The sequence below is a fragment of the Odontesthes bonariensis genome, chromosome 1 (genome assembly GCF_027942865.1).
Source record: "Odontesthes bonariensis isolate fOdoBon6 chromosome 1, fOdoBon6.hap1, whole genome shotgun sequence".
In the NCBI taxonomy this organism is placed as follows: Eukaryota; Metazoa; Chordata; class Actinopteri; order Atheriniformes; family Atherinopsidae; genus Odontesthes; species Odontesthes bonariensis.
This window is the reverse complement of record NC_134506.1, coordinates 31,137,014-31,156,204: the sequence shown is the minus strand read 5'-3', so window position 1 is coordinate 31,156,204 and position 19,191 is coordinate 31,137,014. Positions and strand designations below refer to the sequence as shown.

Sequence of the window (19,191 nt, the reverse complement as noted above, 5' to 3'; positions counted from 1 at the left end):
CCTAAATACCACAAATGGCAAATATGCTTGTACATCTTCAACCAAATGCCTTGATGAAATTTTTCCTGAGAAATGTCTATTTTGTTGTGTATTGCTTATTTTTCAAACTAGTTAGAGTTACAGAGGGAAAACAGAATTTCACTTGCTCGGAATCAAACAAGGAAAACTAAAAAAATAGCAAATCCTGCAAGCGTGCCAAAACCATGAAAATAGTCAGTTGTTAATTCATTTGGAGAGGCCTTTGCCAACAACTTACCCAGTCCAGTGAGTAGATGATACCTTGCCTTTTTACGGAGCCTTATGGTATGGGTGTGTTTCGTTCTTTCTCCATTGGACGACTCGTCAGCCTCCACCTCTCGATATGATAGTTTGTAGCCAGAGACCAGTGTATGATTGGGTGAGGGATGCCATGTCACATTTAGAGTGTTCATTTTGGCTCTGACTTTCAGCTCAGTGGGAGCAAAGATCACTGGAAAAGATTGTGAAAGAAAATAATGTGAAGGGATGTTATACACACATGTATCTAACAGCTGTTTTCTGCAACGTTATTGCATCATGACTGTTTCTGGCCATTAGTCTGTTACATTTTACTTAGATGTTTCACTTTAATCTGAACTGTTTAACTTTCAAAATGTCTGTTGTTGATGTAATAAGGTTGTCAGACCCCCTTGTTACAACACGTTTAACTGTGTGTTGGTAAATCCTGAAGGCATATACTGATCTATGTAAGGTCTTACAGTTGATATGTAACATCGGAGTGAAAACCATGTTTGAGAGAACCGTCCATAAATTTGTGGGACAGGATTGTATCAAAGCGCGCATTTGAAGAAGGATGAAAAACAATTTCAGAAGCATTTATTTGACCGAAAATAGCACACAATTCGGGGTGGTCGGTGGTGCAGTGGGTTAAGCAGCCACCCCATGTACAGAGGCTTAGTCCTCGATGCAGCGGCCCCGGTTCGACTCCTGCACCGAGCGGCCCTTTGCTGCGTGTCTTCCCCATCTCTCTGCTTCCTGTCTCTCTCACACTGTCCTATCATTAAAGGCATAAAAAGCCCCAAAAAAATACTTTAAAGAAAGAAAATAGCACATCATTCTAGAATAAAATAATTCTGTGTGACAAAAAACATTTTGTCCACAATTCTCATGCGTAGAAAATCAAACGCTGAGAAAAACTCACTTTTACCACAATTGGGAGTAAAAATGAGTAAAACTGAGTTTTCACAATGTGGTAATAAATGAACTTTTATTCAAAACAAAACTGAAAGCCATCCAATGGCAGGAAGTGCAAAGCATATAAATCCAAAAACGTAAGGCAGAGCATGGCCTGGAAAAACTTAAGCTTAGAAGAAGTTGTGTGACGTAATGAAACAAAGACGAGAATCGGACATTCTACAAAGGAAGCCAGGCAGTATTTCTTCAGGGGGAGCTAATGATATACTAAGAGCAAATGTGGTAATTGGCAAACCAAAACCCCGTGTACAGGAAAAGCAGAAAGCAAGACCAGCTTTGACAACTCAAAGAACCAACTGAGAATACAAAACATAGAACAAAACTGAAAGTCCAACATTAACTTAACTAAGCTTCACACAGAAAATATGGGAAACTTGGAGACTAAATAACATTAAAACAGAACCAAAAACATAACAAAAACCCAGACTATGACAAGAGTGTTTTGGAACTCAGGTTTCAGGAGAAGGTTTGCAATTAAAGAAGACAATGACTCAAAGGGTGTCACCAGGAAAACACCAAACGTGATTCAGGCAAAACCGTGTCAGTCATAGCATGACCGAGCCGATTCTGGACCTGAAACCAATTCTGTATCTCTGAAGGGACCTGGAAATGTCAGAAAAGGACTGACGCTCTTTATGCAGCCTGGTTATACACCAATAATGGAATAAACTTTAAAAGAAAAAGGTGTGCCAAGCTTGTTGGACCACTCCAAAATTAAATGCTTGTTGACAAAGCAGGCAACAAAACAAACATCTGAAATGTGTCAATGATTAGAAGCTTGTAAGAGGCATGTTGCCTTCACTTTCCGGGTTGTGGCTTTTAAATTCAAACCATGGCCAACCCTGGACAAATGGCTACAGGAGTTTTTGGATTGAAGCAACAGCAAGTGAGTCTGTTTGTAGTGTTTTCCTTACCCATGCTGTGGTCACTGTGGTTGTAGTGGGCTAATGTTTGGTGCTGGACCCACTCAGAGAAAACACCAAAGCCCACACTTGTTCCGGCTGCTATCCTCAGTCGGTAGACCTGATTGGGCTGCAGCTCTCTCAAGGTGAACTGAGTCTCATTCCCCTTCAATTCCACTGAGAATACATTGTCTGCTGCAGAACACAATACATATATCTATGTACACAAATATCATAATCAAGTATCTAGTTTTACTCATGCTACAAGGGCTTTATTAAGACAAGCTGCATGACTTTAATTTTCCTGAGAGATGATGATTCAACAAATAATTTGTAACACAAATGTGCTGCTTCTGCATTTATTCATGTATATTACTTTATCTCAGCAGCAACCTATTATGAGAAAGGTCCCACTGAGTGTAGGCTATGCATCCTGGAGAAAGGGTTAGAAGAAGAACAAACAATTCTTCCCTGTATTCACATTTCAGCAAATCATTAAACACTCATACATGTCTCTAAGCGCTTGGAATGAACTAGTTTTTAAAACTAATTAAAACTGTGAACAGAACACTGCCAGTTGTTATTTGCAGAAAACTGAGATAGAACAGTAAAAACAATAAAGCAACACTGACGTAAGAACATGAATCAAAATGTCATAAAGCAAAAGACACAACGTTTGGGATTGATACTGTACAAATGCATCCTTTCATATGCATGTCTTGTGTGAAGACAGTAATGTCCCCCGAGGTATACTTGCTGTGTCACAAAAAAGTGTTTTCCTTGTTGTAGGTCATGACTGGTGCTAATTGCTCACCCTGATCCAATGTGCTGTACTCAATGCGGTAGCGGGTAACAGCTCCTCGGCTGTGCTGCGAGGACAACGGATGCCACATCAACCTGATGTCGGTGGGAGATGTGCTGGCTATAGACAGCTGAGGAGGTGCACTTGGCACTGCAGGAAAACATAAAGTTACAAACTGAGCTGTCTGATGATGCACATTTTTGCCCTGTCTCCAACAAGCCTCCACGGTTACTGGATACTGGTAAACAAAATAGTTTCTAGAAGTATTTCATTCACCACAACAGTCTTTCCTTAAATAATTGGTCATGGTCTGCTGCTAACAAAAAAAAGAGAGAAAAAAATAGTCAATTAAACTTTAAAGAATAACTAGAAGCAAAAAAGCTCACTTGAGTCTCCAGTGAGCTAGAACTGCTGCTTTTTAAATGACTATGATTCAAGAGCTCTTAAAAGTCCAAAGGGGTTACAAAGTTTGCCAGCTAATGTTTGCTCTGTGAGTAAGTGAAGCATCCCAAGCAGGCTGTATTTTACCCAAGTAGCTTTATTTTGTGTGCGGTTCTACAAAATCTGTGCAATAGTTTAAATACTCACCATCCTCCAGCATCTCGACAGTAACAGGGAGGGACGGGGGGCTGGCACCCATGGGAGAGTAAGCCACCACAAAGAATGTGTAGGCACTATGAGGGAGAAGCTCTTTGACAAGATACTCTGTGGTGTCGCTGTTCATCGCAAATTGATACTCCACATTATCAAAGCCTGGAAAGGATGAAAATATTTCGATAAAATACCTTTTTAAAATGAGGACCGGTGCAAAAGATTGGCCCCACACCCTTATTAAAGAGACCAACCAGAAGTGCGCTGGAAGTGCACAGAGTAGCCAATGATTTGGTCCGAGTTGTTCTCAGATTTCATCCAGGTGAGTAGGGCAGTCGTGCTGGAATAGGGTGTAGCAGAAAGGTGCTGGGGAGGGCTGGGCAGTCCTTCCCTCACAATGACCGTCAGCTTGGCAGTGGCACAGGCTGTACCAAGCCCATTGTCGGCTATGCACTGGTAGTAGCCCCCATCCTCCAGAGCCAGCTGGTTGATGATCAAGACTCCTGGGCTTTGAGTCTTCACCCGTCTGAATGACTTCATGGGCTGACCATTCTTTAGCCAGTGCAGCACTGGTGGTGGTTCCCCAGAGCTGTTACAAAGAAACCTGGCTGTGTTTCCCCGGGATAGGGACACTGTCTCTGGGGGATGAATAATCACTGGAGGGGCTAGTAGGAGTGAGGAGCAAAACTTACATAAATTGGGCCCAATACATTTTTTTAAAAGTTGAAAGTTAAAATTCAGTCCATATTATAAAAGCTCACTCTTATCATTTTATAACAAAGGCTATGTGTTGAATCTTTGAGACCTACATGAAGTAAAGAACACTGAACTTTCTCTTTAACAACTTACAAGTAAATTACTTGCACACTGAGCCACAGCCATCCCTAACCATTTGATCACTACATGACACAGATGTTCCTCTACTCTACCTTTATTAGACAGGTTTCAATTCATTGAAGCATTCTTTTTAAAGACACAAAAATTAAAAACGAATCAGATATGTTGTCATATAATGGTTTGAATTTAATAAATTCGGCTGTATAGTGCTGTCACGGTGGCAATATAGGCTACGTTGCCAGTGGTTGTCATTAAGAGGAAGAAGTAGCTGTACTAACTGGAAAAATACCACAATACGTCCTCTTTCCCCTCACCACAGTCTCTCTCTTTCTACCTTCTTAACACTAATCCCTACCCTTCTTCTTTTTGTTAAAAGCCTCGTAAACCTCTGGAGGCTAAACTGATCAGAGCTTCTCCAGCGGTCAGCCAACTGTTCCAGCTGAGTATCTGTTGATTGGTTCAGCATCAACAAATCAACGAAACATGTTACAGTCCATGGTTGACTTCTTTACCCCTATGCTACAGGGGCAACATGAATGGTAGCTAATGGTTATTTCCCAGCTCCTAAGCTAAAAAAATATGAATTTACATGCAACTGAGAACTAACTGACAAGATCAGAAGAGTAGTATGCATAGATATGAAAAACATGAAAAACATTTTTTAATTCATTCAACATTTTCTATTACATTAGACTTTCAAATACTCTGAATCGGTGACAGACTTCTCTGAATTAAACAGCCGCAAGATGTGTTTGTACAATTATAAATATTAGAATATGACTCTTACCACGCACATGCAGCTCAGCAGCAGCATCAATAAACTCTCTGGTCTTAGGCTTGTTGGCTCGGCAGACGTAGATGCCAGCATGGTGACGCCTTGTGTCCCTAATCACTAGGTTTGTCGCGAGGACGACCACATCAGTGGAAATGGGCTTTCCATCTGGTCAAAGGAGAAAGCAATATAGTGCTTAAGAGGACACTACAAGATCATACAGGTAGAGAAAAAAGGCAAGTGAACCTTGAGAAGAGTGGAGACCATTTCTCAGTCTTTCAACTGCCTGAGAAATGGCACAAAATTGAGAGACAGCACTTTGAAGAGCAGGTGATGCTATGTGCAATCTCACAAATGACCAACAGGGGGCTCTGGGACTTTTTAGTCCAGGTTCACTGATACAGCTGCACTGGCCCACTCAAAGACTGTGAGGGAAATCATTTAGTGTTCACGATATAGACCCCTATTGAGTATATCCGCCATTTTGTGGCGTGGGGGTTCTCCACTCATGACTAACAAAATGACAAAACAAAAAGAGATATTCTCACATTTCAAGAACCAACTATCACTGCACATTTCAGATGATGAGCTGACTGTGGAAGTGCAGTTGTTGAGGAATTAAATAGCATAAGGAAAGATTTCCAACTTTCACGTGACATAATTTCCACCAAGACGTTTTAAGAGCGCGTGCATTGGTTTATATCTCAAAGCCACAAAGGCATGCATGTGTCATTATGACAGATCCTGTTATGGAAAAAAAAAAAAAAAAAAGATTAACTATTACTGTATCAATGAATATAAATACTGATGTGCTGATGTTTGAGAAGAGTGAGACGCAGATTATGAGAGTATATTATATCATATAAACAAACAGGATGAGAAGCAGCTGGAAGTGTGTGAGAACATTTGTGAGTCTTACCTCTTCTGCTCCAGGACACCAGTGGTTTCGGCTGGCCTTGTGCCATACACTCCATCACAGCAGGATGGCCAAGCACGACGATGGCGTTCTGAGGTGGTGCAACAATCACAACTGGGTTCAGGGCATCATTAGAGCCTTTAACAGTGACAGAAGAATATCCTTTATTTTTATACTGTAGACTCGACCCAACTTAAATTTATTTACATAACACCTTTCAAACACAGGTGTAGCCCATAACTGTGTTACTGTAGGAAATTTAGTGTTAGGCTATATACATATACATATACATATACATATATATATATATATATATATATATATGTATATATATATATATATATACATATATACATAATACTGATTCTTGACCTGTAACTAACCAAGAGACAGCAAATACCACCATTTTCGACTTTTGCTTGCAGACTAGCACCTAGTGTTTGTTGAGCATTAAGCTAACTTTATAATTTATGGTAAAAGCTCCATCCATTGTTATTATTAGATGGTGACTGATATGTGAATCTAATAGAGTATATGGATTACAGGGCCCTTATGTGTGGCCATTTGTGAGGCAACAGAGGGGAAGCCCTTGAATCAAATCTATTTACAGGCAGCAGTGCACACCTGACAGGATCCTTTAATAACAAACTACAGACACACCGTGCAAAACTAGGAATGAGCCATATTCTAAAAGGCTGATACTGTATGTCTAAGATATAAACACAAGTAGTAGCACATGGAGATTTTTGGCCAAAATATGTAAGCTAAAACAAGATCAAAAAGAAGAAAGAATGCTTTTGTGAGACATAAATGTGAACTAGAATGTCAGTTTGTTGGATGGTTTTGATTATCAAACTAAGAATTACCTCTCCCCCTCAGTGACAAAGGGTGTTATTCAAAGTGTATATTTATGGGCTGAGTGGGCACTCATTTCTTGAGTGTGTATCAGTCCCAAAGGTGCAGCTGGTGTGAGTGATAGACCCTCATCAGCTTATAATGCAAATGATGTCAGCAAAGTGGCCTGGCAATCTGTAAACACATCATAAATGAATCATTGAGATGACATAGGGGAAACTCTTACAGGGCTTCAAGTGGGTTAGTCTGCCTTATAGCAGGATGTGCTTTCAAAGTGGTGGATACGATGGGTGTGGGTGCTGTGTAAAGCCGAGTAAATAGAAAATAAAGAGAGGATAAAGCAAAGCCCAAAACAATGGAAACCCCCAGACTGTGGACTTAAAGCAGAATATTTCAGATTTTCTACATCTTCTGAAGAAAATTATTCTAGTTGATGACCTCAGCATCAAGATGTCAAAGCTTGGCTGGGAGTGTTGACCACTTCTATTCAAATAGGAAAAGCAAGTAAGGTTTATGAGATTGAATTAGACATTTGTTTAATTTAAACGCTGAACTTAAGTGTTGTGAACTTTACAAGAAAACAGCAAGCAAATGCGGGGAAAAGCTTACAAACTTTTAGGTTTGTTGAGGTCTTGATGACTGATAAAATTTTCTGAGGAAACTTATTACAAGAGAGACTATTCAAAGTTGTTGCCCTGTTGCAGCCACATCTGCACAAATATGACCCTCAATCATGACAATTTGAAGTTCCCCCACGGGGACGAATAAACCATTTTCCATTCTATTCTTTATAAGAGTCATTCAATGAAATCCTCTCTTGCATACTAACTGCGAAATTCAGCATTTATTTAAAAAAAAGATGATCAAAACAAACCTGATGAATTTTAGTCCGGTTGGCTGATGTAGTTCAAATGGAACTTTTTGGCTGCAACAATTGGAGAAATGTTTGTCTATGAGGGTGTGGAGTATAACTGGACCACCTCTCCAGTTGTTAAGCACATGGATGTTTAACCATCGTGGTTTAGGCTTGTGTTGCAGCCATTTTCACAGAGAACTGTTTACTTGTAGAGGAAAAGATGGACTCCATGACATATCACTTCATTGAGATTGATGTTTACTTTTACTCTTGAATCATATTGTTCATAAAAAAACTTGAGATAAAAACAGATTAGACTTCACAATAGGTTAATGATCCAAGCACACCTAAACACAGACTCTCACACCTAAATCACCGTAAACATCCCACTCAGATGTTTACAGATTGTTGTTAAAAGAAGAGGGGATGCTACACAGAGGTAAACATGGCCCCGTTCCAACTTTATTTCAAACATGCTGTTGTGTGTCAAATGGAATATGAGCTCATTTTTTTCATGAAATAGTAAAATGTCTCCTTTGTAACAATTGATATGTTTTTTTTATGTTTCACTGTGAATAAAGTATAAGTTTATAAGGTATGCAAATCATTGCATTGTGTTTTTCTTTACATTTTACAGTGTCCCATAAGCCATATCAGGAAACATTACAGTATTCGTTTGGCCCAACCTCATCAAAGATGGTCTGACACGAGGCAGGAATCTGTTGTCTGATTGTCATTTGAATAAATAAAAAGGCAAACCAATAAACTAACAACTATCAAAAATCTTTGAAAAAGAAAAAAGTAAGGGAGAAATTATCTAGCTTGTAATAAGCACACAAAAAACAGCATTCTTGATGGTATGGAGGCACTTCAGTGCACATGGATGGGTCACTTTCATATCTGTGAAGACACCATTGATGTTGAATGATATGTACTGGTTTCCATTTTGTGTCTTTATCAGAAAAAAGTCTCTTTCAACAAGACAACGGCAAACTCTATTCAGCAGGTAATACAACAACATGGCTCCACTGTCAATAAATCTGGTCCAGTCCAGTTGCTCACAGTAGAGAAGAATTTAGAACACAGGGATGACGTTTATTAATGTACTAAATTGCACAGCGCTTGAAATTAAAATAGATGAAATGAGCATACATATTTTTCAGGAAAAAAAAAGTCAGGTTCAACATTTAATTTGTTGCCTATGCACTAGTTTTCAATTAAGTACATGAACAAACATCATCCTTGTGTTCAATTTTTTTCTCCGTCCATATGATATAAATCTCTGTTTGGTGGCAGCAGATACTGAACAATGTGTGTACTGTATCAGCTATTCCTACAGCTGAACACGCCACAGTCCTGGAACAATCAGAGTAAAGACATCATGCATAAATGTACCATCAACAAGAACAGATCAGCTTTCTTTTCTCGTGCTGCCACTCAAATCTGCTTCACTTGGATGTCTGACCTTCACGGCGCACAATAATGAAGTTTGAAATTAGAGAGCTGCTTTCAAATACATCTGCTGAAGGGGAACAATGTGATTGTTACCTTCAGACATGTACCATCAAGATTATTTGACATCCCATGAACGACTGAAACCAGCAATCAGCCCATTATTCATTTGCAAGTTACACAAGCGTAATGTCAAAACTTGGAATATGATTGCATATTCATATGCTCTCTGATTTTAAATTATGAAGGAATGATTATTCAGGGCATGTCTTAATACATGTCTTGAAGGAATCTGTTATAATACTAAAACACTGGTATAATACATAACTCAGCAAAATACCTGCCAGAACAAACTCTCTTCTCACAATTTGGCTTCAAAATCGTCACTGCAATTACACATTACATGTAACTCAAACAGATCTCATGTCAAAATGTTTTTCTTTGTTAAAACTGCATTTCAAGCATGTTGTCCAAAAACTCTCATTAGAGGTTGGAGTAGCTGCGCTCAGTGACGCCTGGCTGCTCAGTTTAAACACTATGAAGCACTGCAGCAGACCTCACCTGCAGAGACAGTGAGCCTGGCTTCATCACTGACGTCCCTCCTTACAGAATTGGACGCGACACAGCGGTAGAGTCCCTCATCCTTACTGGTCACCTCCAGAATCTGGAGCACCCCATTCGGAAGGGTAATTAACCTGTTGCACACAGAGGGAAAACACTGAAAACCTAAGTAAACTAAGCCTATAGGTAAAGCCCAACTACACTCTTTTTTTGTCACAGTATTCCCAAAATGTATCATGTTATATTTCTTGTATGTGCATGTTTGTACCCCGCCTCTCGCCCAATGACCGCTGGGATAGGCTCCAGCCCCCCCACGACCCGACCGACGGATTCAGCGGGTATATTAAATGGATGGATGGATGTGCATGTTTGTGTGTGTCTGTGTATACAAGGTTAATTTGCATTGTTGAAATTCAAACCGTCAGCTTTCACCCTACAGATCAGTTTATATTGAAGACATTTCTATCTTGGAGACAGGACCACCAGCGCTCTGGAGATATAACGCACCTCTCATTGCCTTTGTGAGACAATTAGTCCAACTAAAATGTGACCATAGGTGGCCTTTTCAGGAATGGGGAAATTGAAAAGAGGTGGAGAGAAGATTAAACGAGAGGCGGGAAAAAGACAAAGAGGCAGGGGATGAGAAAAACAAAGAACAAGAAGAAGACAGATAAGAGCAAGACAGCAAGCCATGAATGAGAGAAAAGTGAGGACAGAAGGTTCACAGAAACAGCGAGAGCCAGGGGATGATAACAAAGAGAAAACAAACACATTCCAGGGCCAGAAGGGAAACAGCAAAATGCCAATTTTGGTAAGTATCCCAGAAAATGAGAACATTTATCAGACAGATCTGATGAAGGAAGAATTATTAAGGATGTGGTCACATGCATGGATATATTTAAAACATTTGAGTTGTTTGTTTTGAGCTTAATCTTCACTGTGTTTCAAATACATAATTAAATCCTGAGATTGTACTTTGAAAACAGCTCTGCTGTTGGACTTTTTTCCAGTCAACTCATAATCTACTCTTTCTTTTTACAATAGAGTCACATACACTTGATATGACTGCTTGTCAATTAAATACAAACCATTATTATTAAGCATTTCAGATATCATATACCTGAGAAAAAATGCTAAGAACTATTTCAATTTAGCGGCATTATAATGTATTACATTGGTTGGTCTAATCGCTTTGCCTTAGCATTCTGTTATAGAAGAGAAAAACACCGCTTTTCCCTGTTTTTACACCTGTCACCAATCTACTGAACATAAGCAACTAGTTATCAGGTTTATATTGACATTGGACATCTAACTAGTCAAATTAGTCTTGAATACTTCAAACCCAGATCTGAGATTTATTTGGATCCAGATCTGTATCCTAACATGCAGCATTGTGGGGTCTTATGTATCTTATTCAGCTGGTTAGGGGAGCTTGCAGTAGAATCATGAACATACTGCCACATTACTCATCCATCTGAACACTTTAGAAGAATACTTGACAAACCTCCATTCAAAAGAAGACAGTGAACCACAGCAAAACAACGACAAACAACAAAGCAGGGTTACCTTGTCTCGTCAGGGACAGCCACTTTGTCCTTTTCCCAGGTTATAACAGGTGTGGGTACTCCCTCAATCTGACACTCAAAGCGGGCAGCTCCCCCAGTGGGCACTGTTTGTGGTGATGGCTCCTGATGGAATCTAGATAGACCTGAGGGTCGAGAAATGATGAAGAACAAAAGTTTTGTTATCAAAGCAGAACGTCCTCGGGGAGAGCAGAGCGTCCTTGGGGAGAGACCTGTAAAAAAGCCCAGTCTAATCTCAGCTGTTATCTGTATGGCTACATATGGTTAGATGAACAGGATACAGTTTGTTTAATGAAGGTCACACAGTGTGGCAGATGATTTATTTATTTTGAAGCAGTGATCTATTTTTGATCCACAGCACCTTTTTCATTAAGAGTCTGTATAGATTATACTGTATAGATTATTATTATCTGATATAGCATTTGAATATATACCAAGTACACTCATTGTTACTCCAATCTTTTATATAATGCAAACAGAACTGACTGTACCAAATACTTCATTCACAGTTCTTGTTTTTTTTTGTTTTTTTTTTCATTTCAGCTGAGTTACTTAGGGATGTCCTGGATCACATGTGAATGACACTTCAGCAGCTTGAATTTCACAGACTTCAGTTTTTTCACACTAATACCCTTTAAGACTTTTTAAAGAGCTATTCTAAGTTATGCTATTGAATGAAAGCCTCATTCAGAGCATTTAAATGTCCTAATTAGGATATTAAGGATATTTTAGGACATTTTTTTTCTCCAGATGAACTCTTAGCAAGGGTTCCAACTTTCTCAGTTTCCACACATTGACAAACAAGGCAACTATTCCTTTTGTCGTAATGCTAAGCACCAGAGGGCAGCAGGGAGTAGTGTCTGAGGGGCCTCTAACCTCTGACCCCAACAGGCTGTTGGAACAGAGAACAAAACAGGCTGAGTATCCCAGCCACTTTGCCTGTAGCCCTGTCTGAAGAGTAGAGGGTGGGGGTGGATGAAAGGAAGACAGAACCGGCAGCCAAAGGCAGGGGGGAAAAAAGCATAAACATAATAGAAAACAAGGAGACTGTGAATCTTATATTGTACAACTAGACAAGTGAATACAGTGTGCAGTTACATGTGCAACGTAAAAGATTTCCGAACAGTGAAATGTAACAATGAACAGCTAATAAAAAAAGAAATCCAATTGCTTATCTGGATTTTTTTCTGATTTCTGAAACACAGTTTTTTTATGGTAACATAATCACTGAACTAATTCAGACCAGGTTTGAGCAAAATATTTGAAGATTATCCAGAAGGGCTACATAGCTTATATACATTATCCTTAAACGTGTGAGTCTGACTCAATGCTCATATTAATGTTTTGTAAGACTCTTTGATTTTGTCAAAGTATACAAAGCAGCTCTGATCTTTGTCAAACATGTTAGAAAGGATTAAACTGTTATCACATGCATTTCTAGTCCCTTCATCGGAGTGACATGAATGGGAAATGATCGTTATTATGGCGATACATCTAATAATTGTTGAGAAATTAAACTCATATTCACAAGGGAAAAGTCAGGGAAATCACTGAATCATCAATGAAAATTCAATGTTTGAAGAACCACAAGTAAAAACATCTAGATTTAAAGTCAGGGAATCACTAAAGGGGCAAGGATGAGAAAATAAGCTAAACTGCGTATGAACTGGGTTTTAAATCCACAAGCAAATCTAATGCATAGTTTAAAAGGCACTGAAAATACTGTGAACTAATTGTTTTGCAGGTTTTAATAGAGTTAACAAGGCTGCACGGTGTTACCAGAGGGTGACAGTACAGGCTGCACTGCTGATGGCTGTAATTCAGTAGAAGAAGTAGTCCTAAATGAAAACAAACCTCAAGGAGGAAAATACAACAATACCTGCAGGAGACATCCAGAAGAGGGAATATCTGGGACATCATATGATATCTGGAAGGATGCTGGTCAGTCACAGGAGTTTAACAGTTGGTGGGCGGCTTCTATTTAGCTTTGTTTGACACGTGAGTTGTTTCCATTATGTCTTCATGTCTTTTTATTAGAAACAGACAAAGTCATCTCAAGTGACTATAATTATATCTTTCTTCCAATTTTTGTTGTTCCCATTTGCCTTTTCTAAATGAGCACCTAAACAGACATTGAAACCTTGCTTTGGTGGCCATCCTTCCTGTTATTGTGATTACTGTTATTTTTGAGGAAATCAATAAATGTAATTCTAAGTAAAAAAACAAAAAAAGTTAAAAAATAAGACTAAAATTAACACATATGAAACGTGGAACAAAATGGAGAAATTTAGTAAAAACATTTTGTTGAATTTTCGTATGTACAAAATGTCAAAACAGTTGTCAGCGACATTTCAGCTTGAAAGTGGTGGACCAACAATGTTATTGGTTGATAGAGCAACACTAGCATGGCATGACTGCATTGATTGCCTAGACTTGACTGCGCAGGATGTTGTACAGAGGACAGTGATGATTAACCTATTCCACTTTCACACATTAAACAGCAGAATCCATCCACAGGCTCATTAAGTTTGTGCATGAGTAGATTGGAGTGCACGTGTACAAATCTGCGTTTACCTTAGTGTTTAGTCTAGTGCGTGCCTTGTAGACAGGCTTCTCTAGTCCTTACATTATTGGATTAGTGCGTGTATACTGTCTATGGGTGTGTGTGCGTGCGTGGGGGTGAATGACAGCTGATAAGCGAGAGTGCGCAGTATGTAAATGCAACAGGGGGGTTGAGGGTAGAGGGCGAGTTCAGAGAAAACACTTTGCCCATGCTGTGATGGGACAATGTCGTCTGGCTGAGCCTCCACCTCTGCTGTGTCAAAGTATGATTATAATAGTCACTCCCCAGGGTTCAGTGAGTGTCCCCAGACTCACGATGACATTCCATCCGGAACCATGTAAATTGCCCTCTCAGATGCTGAAAAGCTGACATCAGTCTGGCTCAAGATGACACACAGGGCAATTTTTCATCATAATACTCCCATCTAAAGGTGACATACCAAGACACAAGAAACAAAGAATATGTTCAATTGTTTCCTAGCAACAGGGTCTTTCTGTGTCAGAAGGAATTTCAGGCAGCTCCTTGGGCACTTATCTATATAAAGATAAACCCTTCCATTCGATATATAAGAACTCTCCATTTTGTCCCTGTTCCTTCTCTTTTTTTCTACATTTCTTTCCTGCCCTTGACTTTACCCCGACTTTCTCTCTGTCTTTGTCTGTCCCTCTGTCTGTGCCCCACTCGTTGGCCCCACAGCTATCAGATTGCAGCGTTTTTCCCCTCCCCTTGTGCAGGCAGATAATTCCACCCGTGACCCCTTTGCTACCCAGTTCTAAGGCTGAGCAACATTGTGAAAGCTCATCGAGCATGCCCCCTGCCTCAACAGATGTTTGAAGTAGCTACTGGAGAGCATGTTGGTTTTGACACACATGCAGGAATGCCCCTCATCACTGACCAAAGGAAGCAATTTACAGCAACCCCGCTAAGCCTTTCACTGAGTAAAAACTTTTGAAATGGAAGTGCTCCTATACATAAAATCAAACAAGTACTTCTTAAAAATCTATTCTCCTTATTGTCTTTCCCTCATTTTATTGGCATGGGATGAAAACAGTGAGAAAAAAGAAAAGACAGCTCTGCTGGCTTGTCAGATGATGTCTACTTTTTATGTTTAGGGCATCAGATATGCATGCAGGTGGTTTGCCAAAGCTTGTAGTAATTAGGAGATGTTGACATTTGCGTCAGCTGAGAAAAATTAATTAGCATAATTAACATTAAGAGCAGCTTTTTTTACCATCCTTGTTTTTCTGTGAATGTAAAATGTGCTCTATTTGCACTCTGTCATTTTTCTTAGGGAGATACAGAGTGAAAGAAAATAAAAATAAATTGTATTAAGACAAGGAGAAAGTCTCTTTGGCTGTCTCTCTGCCTCTCAGGCACATGCATCATACTTATATATTGCAACAGCGAAAACTGGAGCAGGTGGCTTTTCTAATGTGTTTTCACAGATGTGATCTCTGCTACAGTTTCTCTTCAGCCTCATTCCAGTGTGTAAAGACACAGTAGGAAGTGAGGATGTCTTCTCAACATCAGTGTTTAGGTTGTCTGGCTGCAGCTTTCTTCACACTGTCACATCTGTCTCATAGCTTTTCATCTCTGATTTGATTAAAAAAAAACTGCACACACATATACATCGATTGTGCACACATCCAGACTAAAGGTCAGTGTTAATGGTCTCGAAAGCTTTTCTCTTCACCATTGCCACGTACTCTCTTCAGCCTTTTCTGCATTTCCACCATTCATCTAACACCCGCTCCCCTTTAGTCCTCATTGTCCCTCAAACAAGAGAACCTCATAAATAGGCATGTGATGGCTGACAAAAGAAGAGCCATCCACACAGGACACTGTCTCATCTCACACAAAGCTAATGACTATATAAAGACCACTACTTTGGAGTGTGCGAGAAAGGAGCCTCTTTTGTAGGGTGATTAAAAAACTTCAGCCTGTCCTCTCATCCTTCATTCCACCAACACACACACTCACTTGCACAGCGGCCATAAATGCCTCGGAAATTTGCTGATACAGTATGTTCACACAATGTATCTCCCACTGATTTTCTGGAGATTTCTCTAGAGGGGGGTGGGTGAAATATCTTCCCAAAAAATCTGGGGTGAATGGCGTGGACGTTTGCATTTTCACAGGCCACTGCTCAGGATCATCTATAGAACATTTCATAGACTCCGGTGCGTGTGTGAAAACGTCTGATCATGCAGGCTGAATTGGAACCATGTTTCTCGGATAATTAGTTTAGTTTATTTCTCTTGACTGACACCCGGACGTCAGCCACATACAGAAACTAAGCACTTTAAAGGTCTGAATGAGTGAAACTGCTACTGCTTTGAAATATTCACCACCCAGAACCATACAGACACATACAGTATTAACACATATAGTGTAAAGACAATATGCGAGCTTATTTATAATGGATATGCCATTACTATTTTCTAGGATTGAAGGAAGAGTTTAACATGATGTGAAATACATTTATTTGCTTCTGTGAGATTGCTACCACTTTTCAAATATAAACTCCTCATCTGATTTTCATACATTTGAATTCAATTTAAATGGAGACTACAGAAGTAAGAAAAAGACAGGGACAGAGTGAATGCCATTCACTGTCACAATACTGTCATTCAGGAGAAGGTGACTTGGTGGTCATCCTGGTCAAAATGTCAAGTGCAGACGGATTCATGCATTTTCTACAGAGTTAAAGCAATACTATGAAACATTTCTACCTTAAAATAACAGCTTGAAAAAAATTGTGCGGCTGGAATGAGTTTTAATAATACGATTGGCCTGTCTCCTATGCCCTTCGGGGGTCTGAGTTGGAAAAACTGCGCTATGTAACTTTGCTGGACCGGCCCGGGAGCGGCCCGGGAGCTGAGCGGAAGTACTTCCGACTTGCTTTCTGGCACACCTACCGCAAAAACAAATAGTCCCCTCTTGCGCTCCCAGGTACATTTGATTACTCTTACCTTCTCGGTCGACATAGCTTGCACCTTCTGACTCCTCGCCGGTTCGTCAACAAACATGAAACGTGAAAGCGAAAGGGTGTTGTATTTACGACAGTGTAACCGTACATTACCTCCAAGCCTGAAGGGGGAGCTCCATAATGGGCTTTTTGAGAAGTTACATTGTATTGCTTTAACACGCGCACAGTAAATATTCCCTTACTCACGTCTAATTTACAGACATCTCTGAGACTCTATGACTTCATGTGCACTTGACCAGACCCTCCCCCCAAAAAGAAAAAACCCAAAGAAAAGCAGTGTGCTCTGGGTTTTGTTGGACACCTACTTGCAAGAAGCACTTTCACAGCCCGGCTGGTCAGTGCCCCAAGGGTGCTGCCACTCACACAGCTGTAATTCCCCTCCACGTCATGGGGGGGGCTGCTGTCTGTAGAGGTGGGCAGCAGGAGGAGGGATCCATTGACAAGGTGCTGCAGGTATTCCTCTCCCTCCAGAGGGAGTGGCTCTCCATCCTTGAACCAGCTAACATTGAAAGGTGTGTTGCTGGCCCCCAGGTTGCAGTCCAGCAGAAGGGGCAAGCCTGGCTCCAACACCACATGGCTGGGCCCAGCACCACAGCTCAGCTCCACCGAAACAGGCTTTTCTGTGTTGAACGAAAGAAGAAAAGTTTGTTAACTTTGCACTGCACCAGCAACAGTTTAGGATCAGCGAAGTTTCACACCCTAATAGGTGTAGTAGTAATAGTAACTGTAACTGTAATAGTTTCTTGGAACACCTTCAGCTTTGATGATGACTTTCTAATTGTTTTGACAAGCTTATGCAGTGATGCAAAATTCTTTTCCAGCCAGAGTTATCATCATTTTTCACAAAGATCTATGGGTGAAAAACCTGGTTATCCATTATTTCCATCATTATTTTGGTAATCAGCTGACCTCATTTTTAGGGCACATTATCTTGCTGAACCTAGACCTGACAAACTGAAGCGACCCCACATAATAACTCTGCTCCCGTAGGTTTGATAATTGATAAGTATGTTTGATGCAGCAACATTGTGGCATGTGTGAGAAAATGTTCGAGACATTCTACTGCTTCTATCTTTCTCTGCAGGTCTTTGTATGCAAGTGTTGCCATATTCAAATGTTTGGCTGTCTGACAAAAGACAGAAAAAATCTGTGAATGAGAGCAGCTTTATTGGCAATGATGTTCTCCCAAACATGTCTCTTCCTCAAAGAGGACTATCCTAGGTTTTTATAATGTGTTGGATATCTCTTGACAAAGCTTTAGAAGTTTTAGAAATCTCTAGTTGTTTTGTTTGCTTGATTCAGACCAGTAATTTGACTCTTCTGAAACAGAATCTATCCCATGACTGCATGATTTGCCCTCAAACATGGTTGTCTAAGGACAGAGGAGATACTCACTGCATCACTGAGGGTTGACTAACTTATTGCAGACTAAAACATATGAATCACTTCAGCACTTTTCCAATGGGAGGCTCTTACTTATTTGCTTTGCTAAATGCCGGTGGCCTTACAATCAACCATAGCTCAACTATAACTGAAGATTACACCCTTTCCTCATTGATCTAACTATTTTCACTCCTTTGAACATTTATGCACTTCATCATGCTGGCTATTTTTGACGACTCTATCAGCTTCAACGTTTGCCAATTTTGTCTTTTCACAGCATAACTTCAATAGAGTCAATACTGTTGGCAGCACAGATGGATAAGGGTAGTGCATTCCAGAGAAGGGTGTTAGGGGACAGACAGGAGGCCATTCTGAGGCGGAGGAGGAAAAGCTCTGCAAATGAAACTGGTGCAGCTACATGAAGGGATTTGTATGTCAGCAGCAGGACATTAAAGTCAGAGAGACGGGGGATTCCTGGAGTGAGAGGTTGATGAGCTGGTGTGAGATGAGCTGTAGATTACTGTATCAACTGCAGTTGAATGAGATCTCTGCAAAATGCTGGAAATTTTACAAAGCTTAAATTCAGTCAAGGTTGAATGATTTTTTTTGCTATTTTATGTGAAATTCTACATAATAATGACAACAATAATAATTGTGAATGCAAATGAATACATGTGTTCTGCTATCACACACATAACAACCTCTAGTGCATTGTGCAACCAGCTGTTGGTTTTTCTTATGTCTTTATTACTTTTGCTTAGTCGTAACTCACACAGTTTGATGCCATTTAAGCCCAATCTTTTCATCTTTGCTTAGGTAATTAGGCTGCTTTTTTTCCTACTCTGCCCTCTATCCTCACAACAGTATGTTTCCTTGTGAAAGGGTTTTAATTCAGT

The 19,191-nt window shown here is 40.0% G+C and overlaps 1 protein-coding gene across 1 annotated transcript in view; it reads right to left on the bottom strand.

The window, feature by feature from the left end:
• The window catches only part of igdcc4 (immunoglobulin superfamily, DCC subclass, member 4), a 50,530-nt gene that overhangs the window by 8,210 nt on the left and 23,129 nt on the right, over positions 1–19,191 (bottom strand). The window contains exons 2-11 of the mRNA XM_075464226.1: positions 17,218–17,532; positions 11,344–11,485; positions 9,778–9,911; positions 6,057–6,191; positions 5,153–5,305; positions 3,783–4,193; positions 3,526–3,690; positions 2,950–3,087; positions 2,148–2,330; positions 257–469 (exon numbers count right to left, since the gene is read on the bottom strand). Coding sequence (XP_075320341.1) covers positions 257–469; positions 2,148–2,330; positions 2,950–3,087; positions 3,526–3,690; positions 3,783–4,193; positions 5,153–5,305; positions 6,057–6,191; positions 9,778–9,911; positions 11,344–11,485; positions 17,218–17,532 — 1,989 coding nt within the window. The remainder of the gene's footprint in view (positions 1–256; positions 470–2,147; positions 2,331–2,949; positions 3,088–3,525; positions 3,691–3,782; positions 4,194–5,152; positions 5,306–6,056; positions 6,192–9,777; positions 9,912–11,343; positions 11,486–17,217; positions 17,533–19,191) is intronic.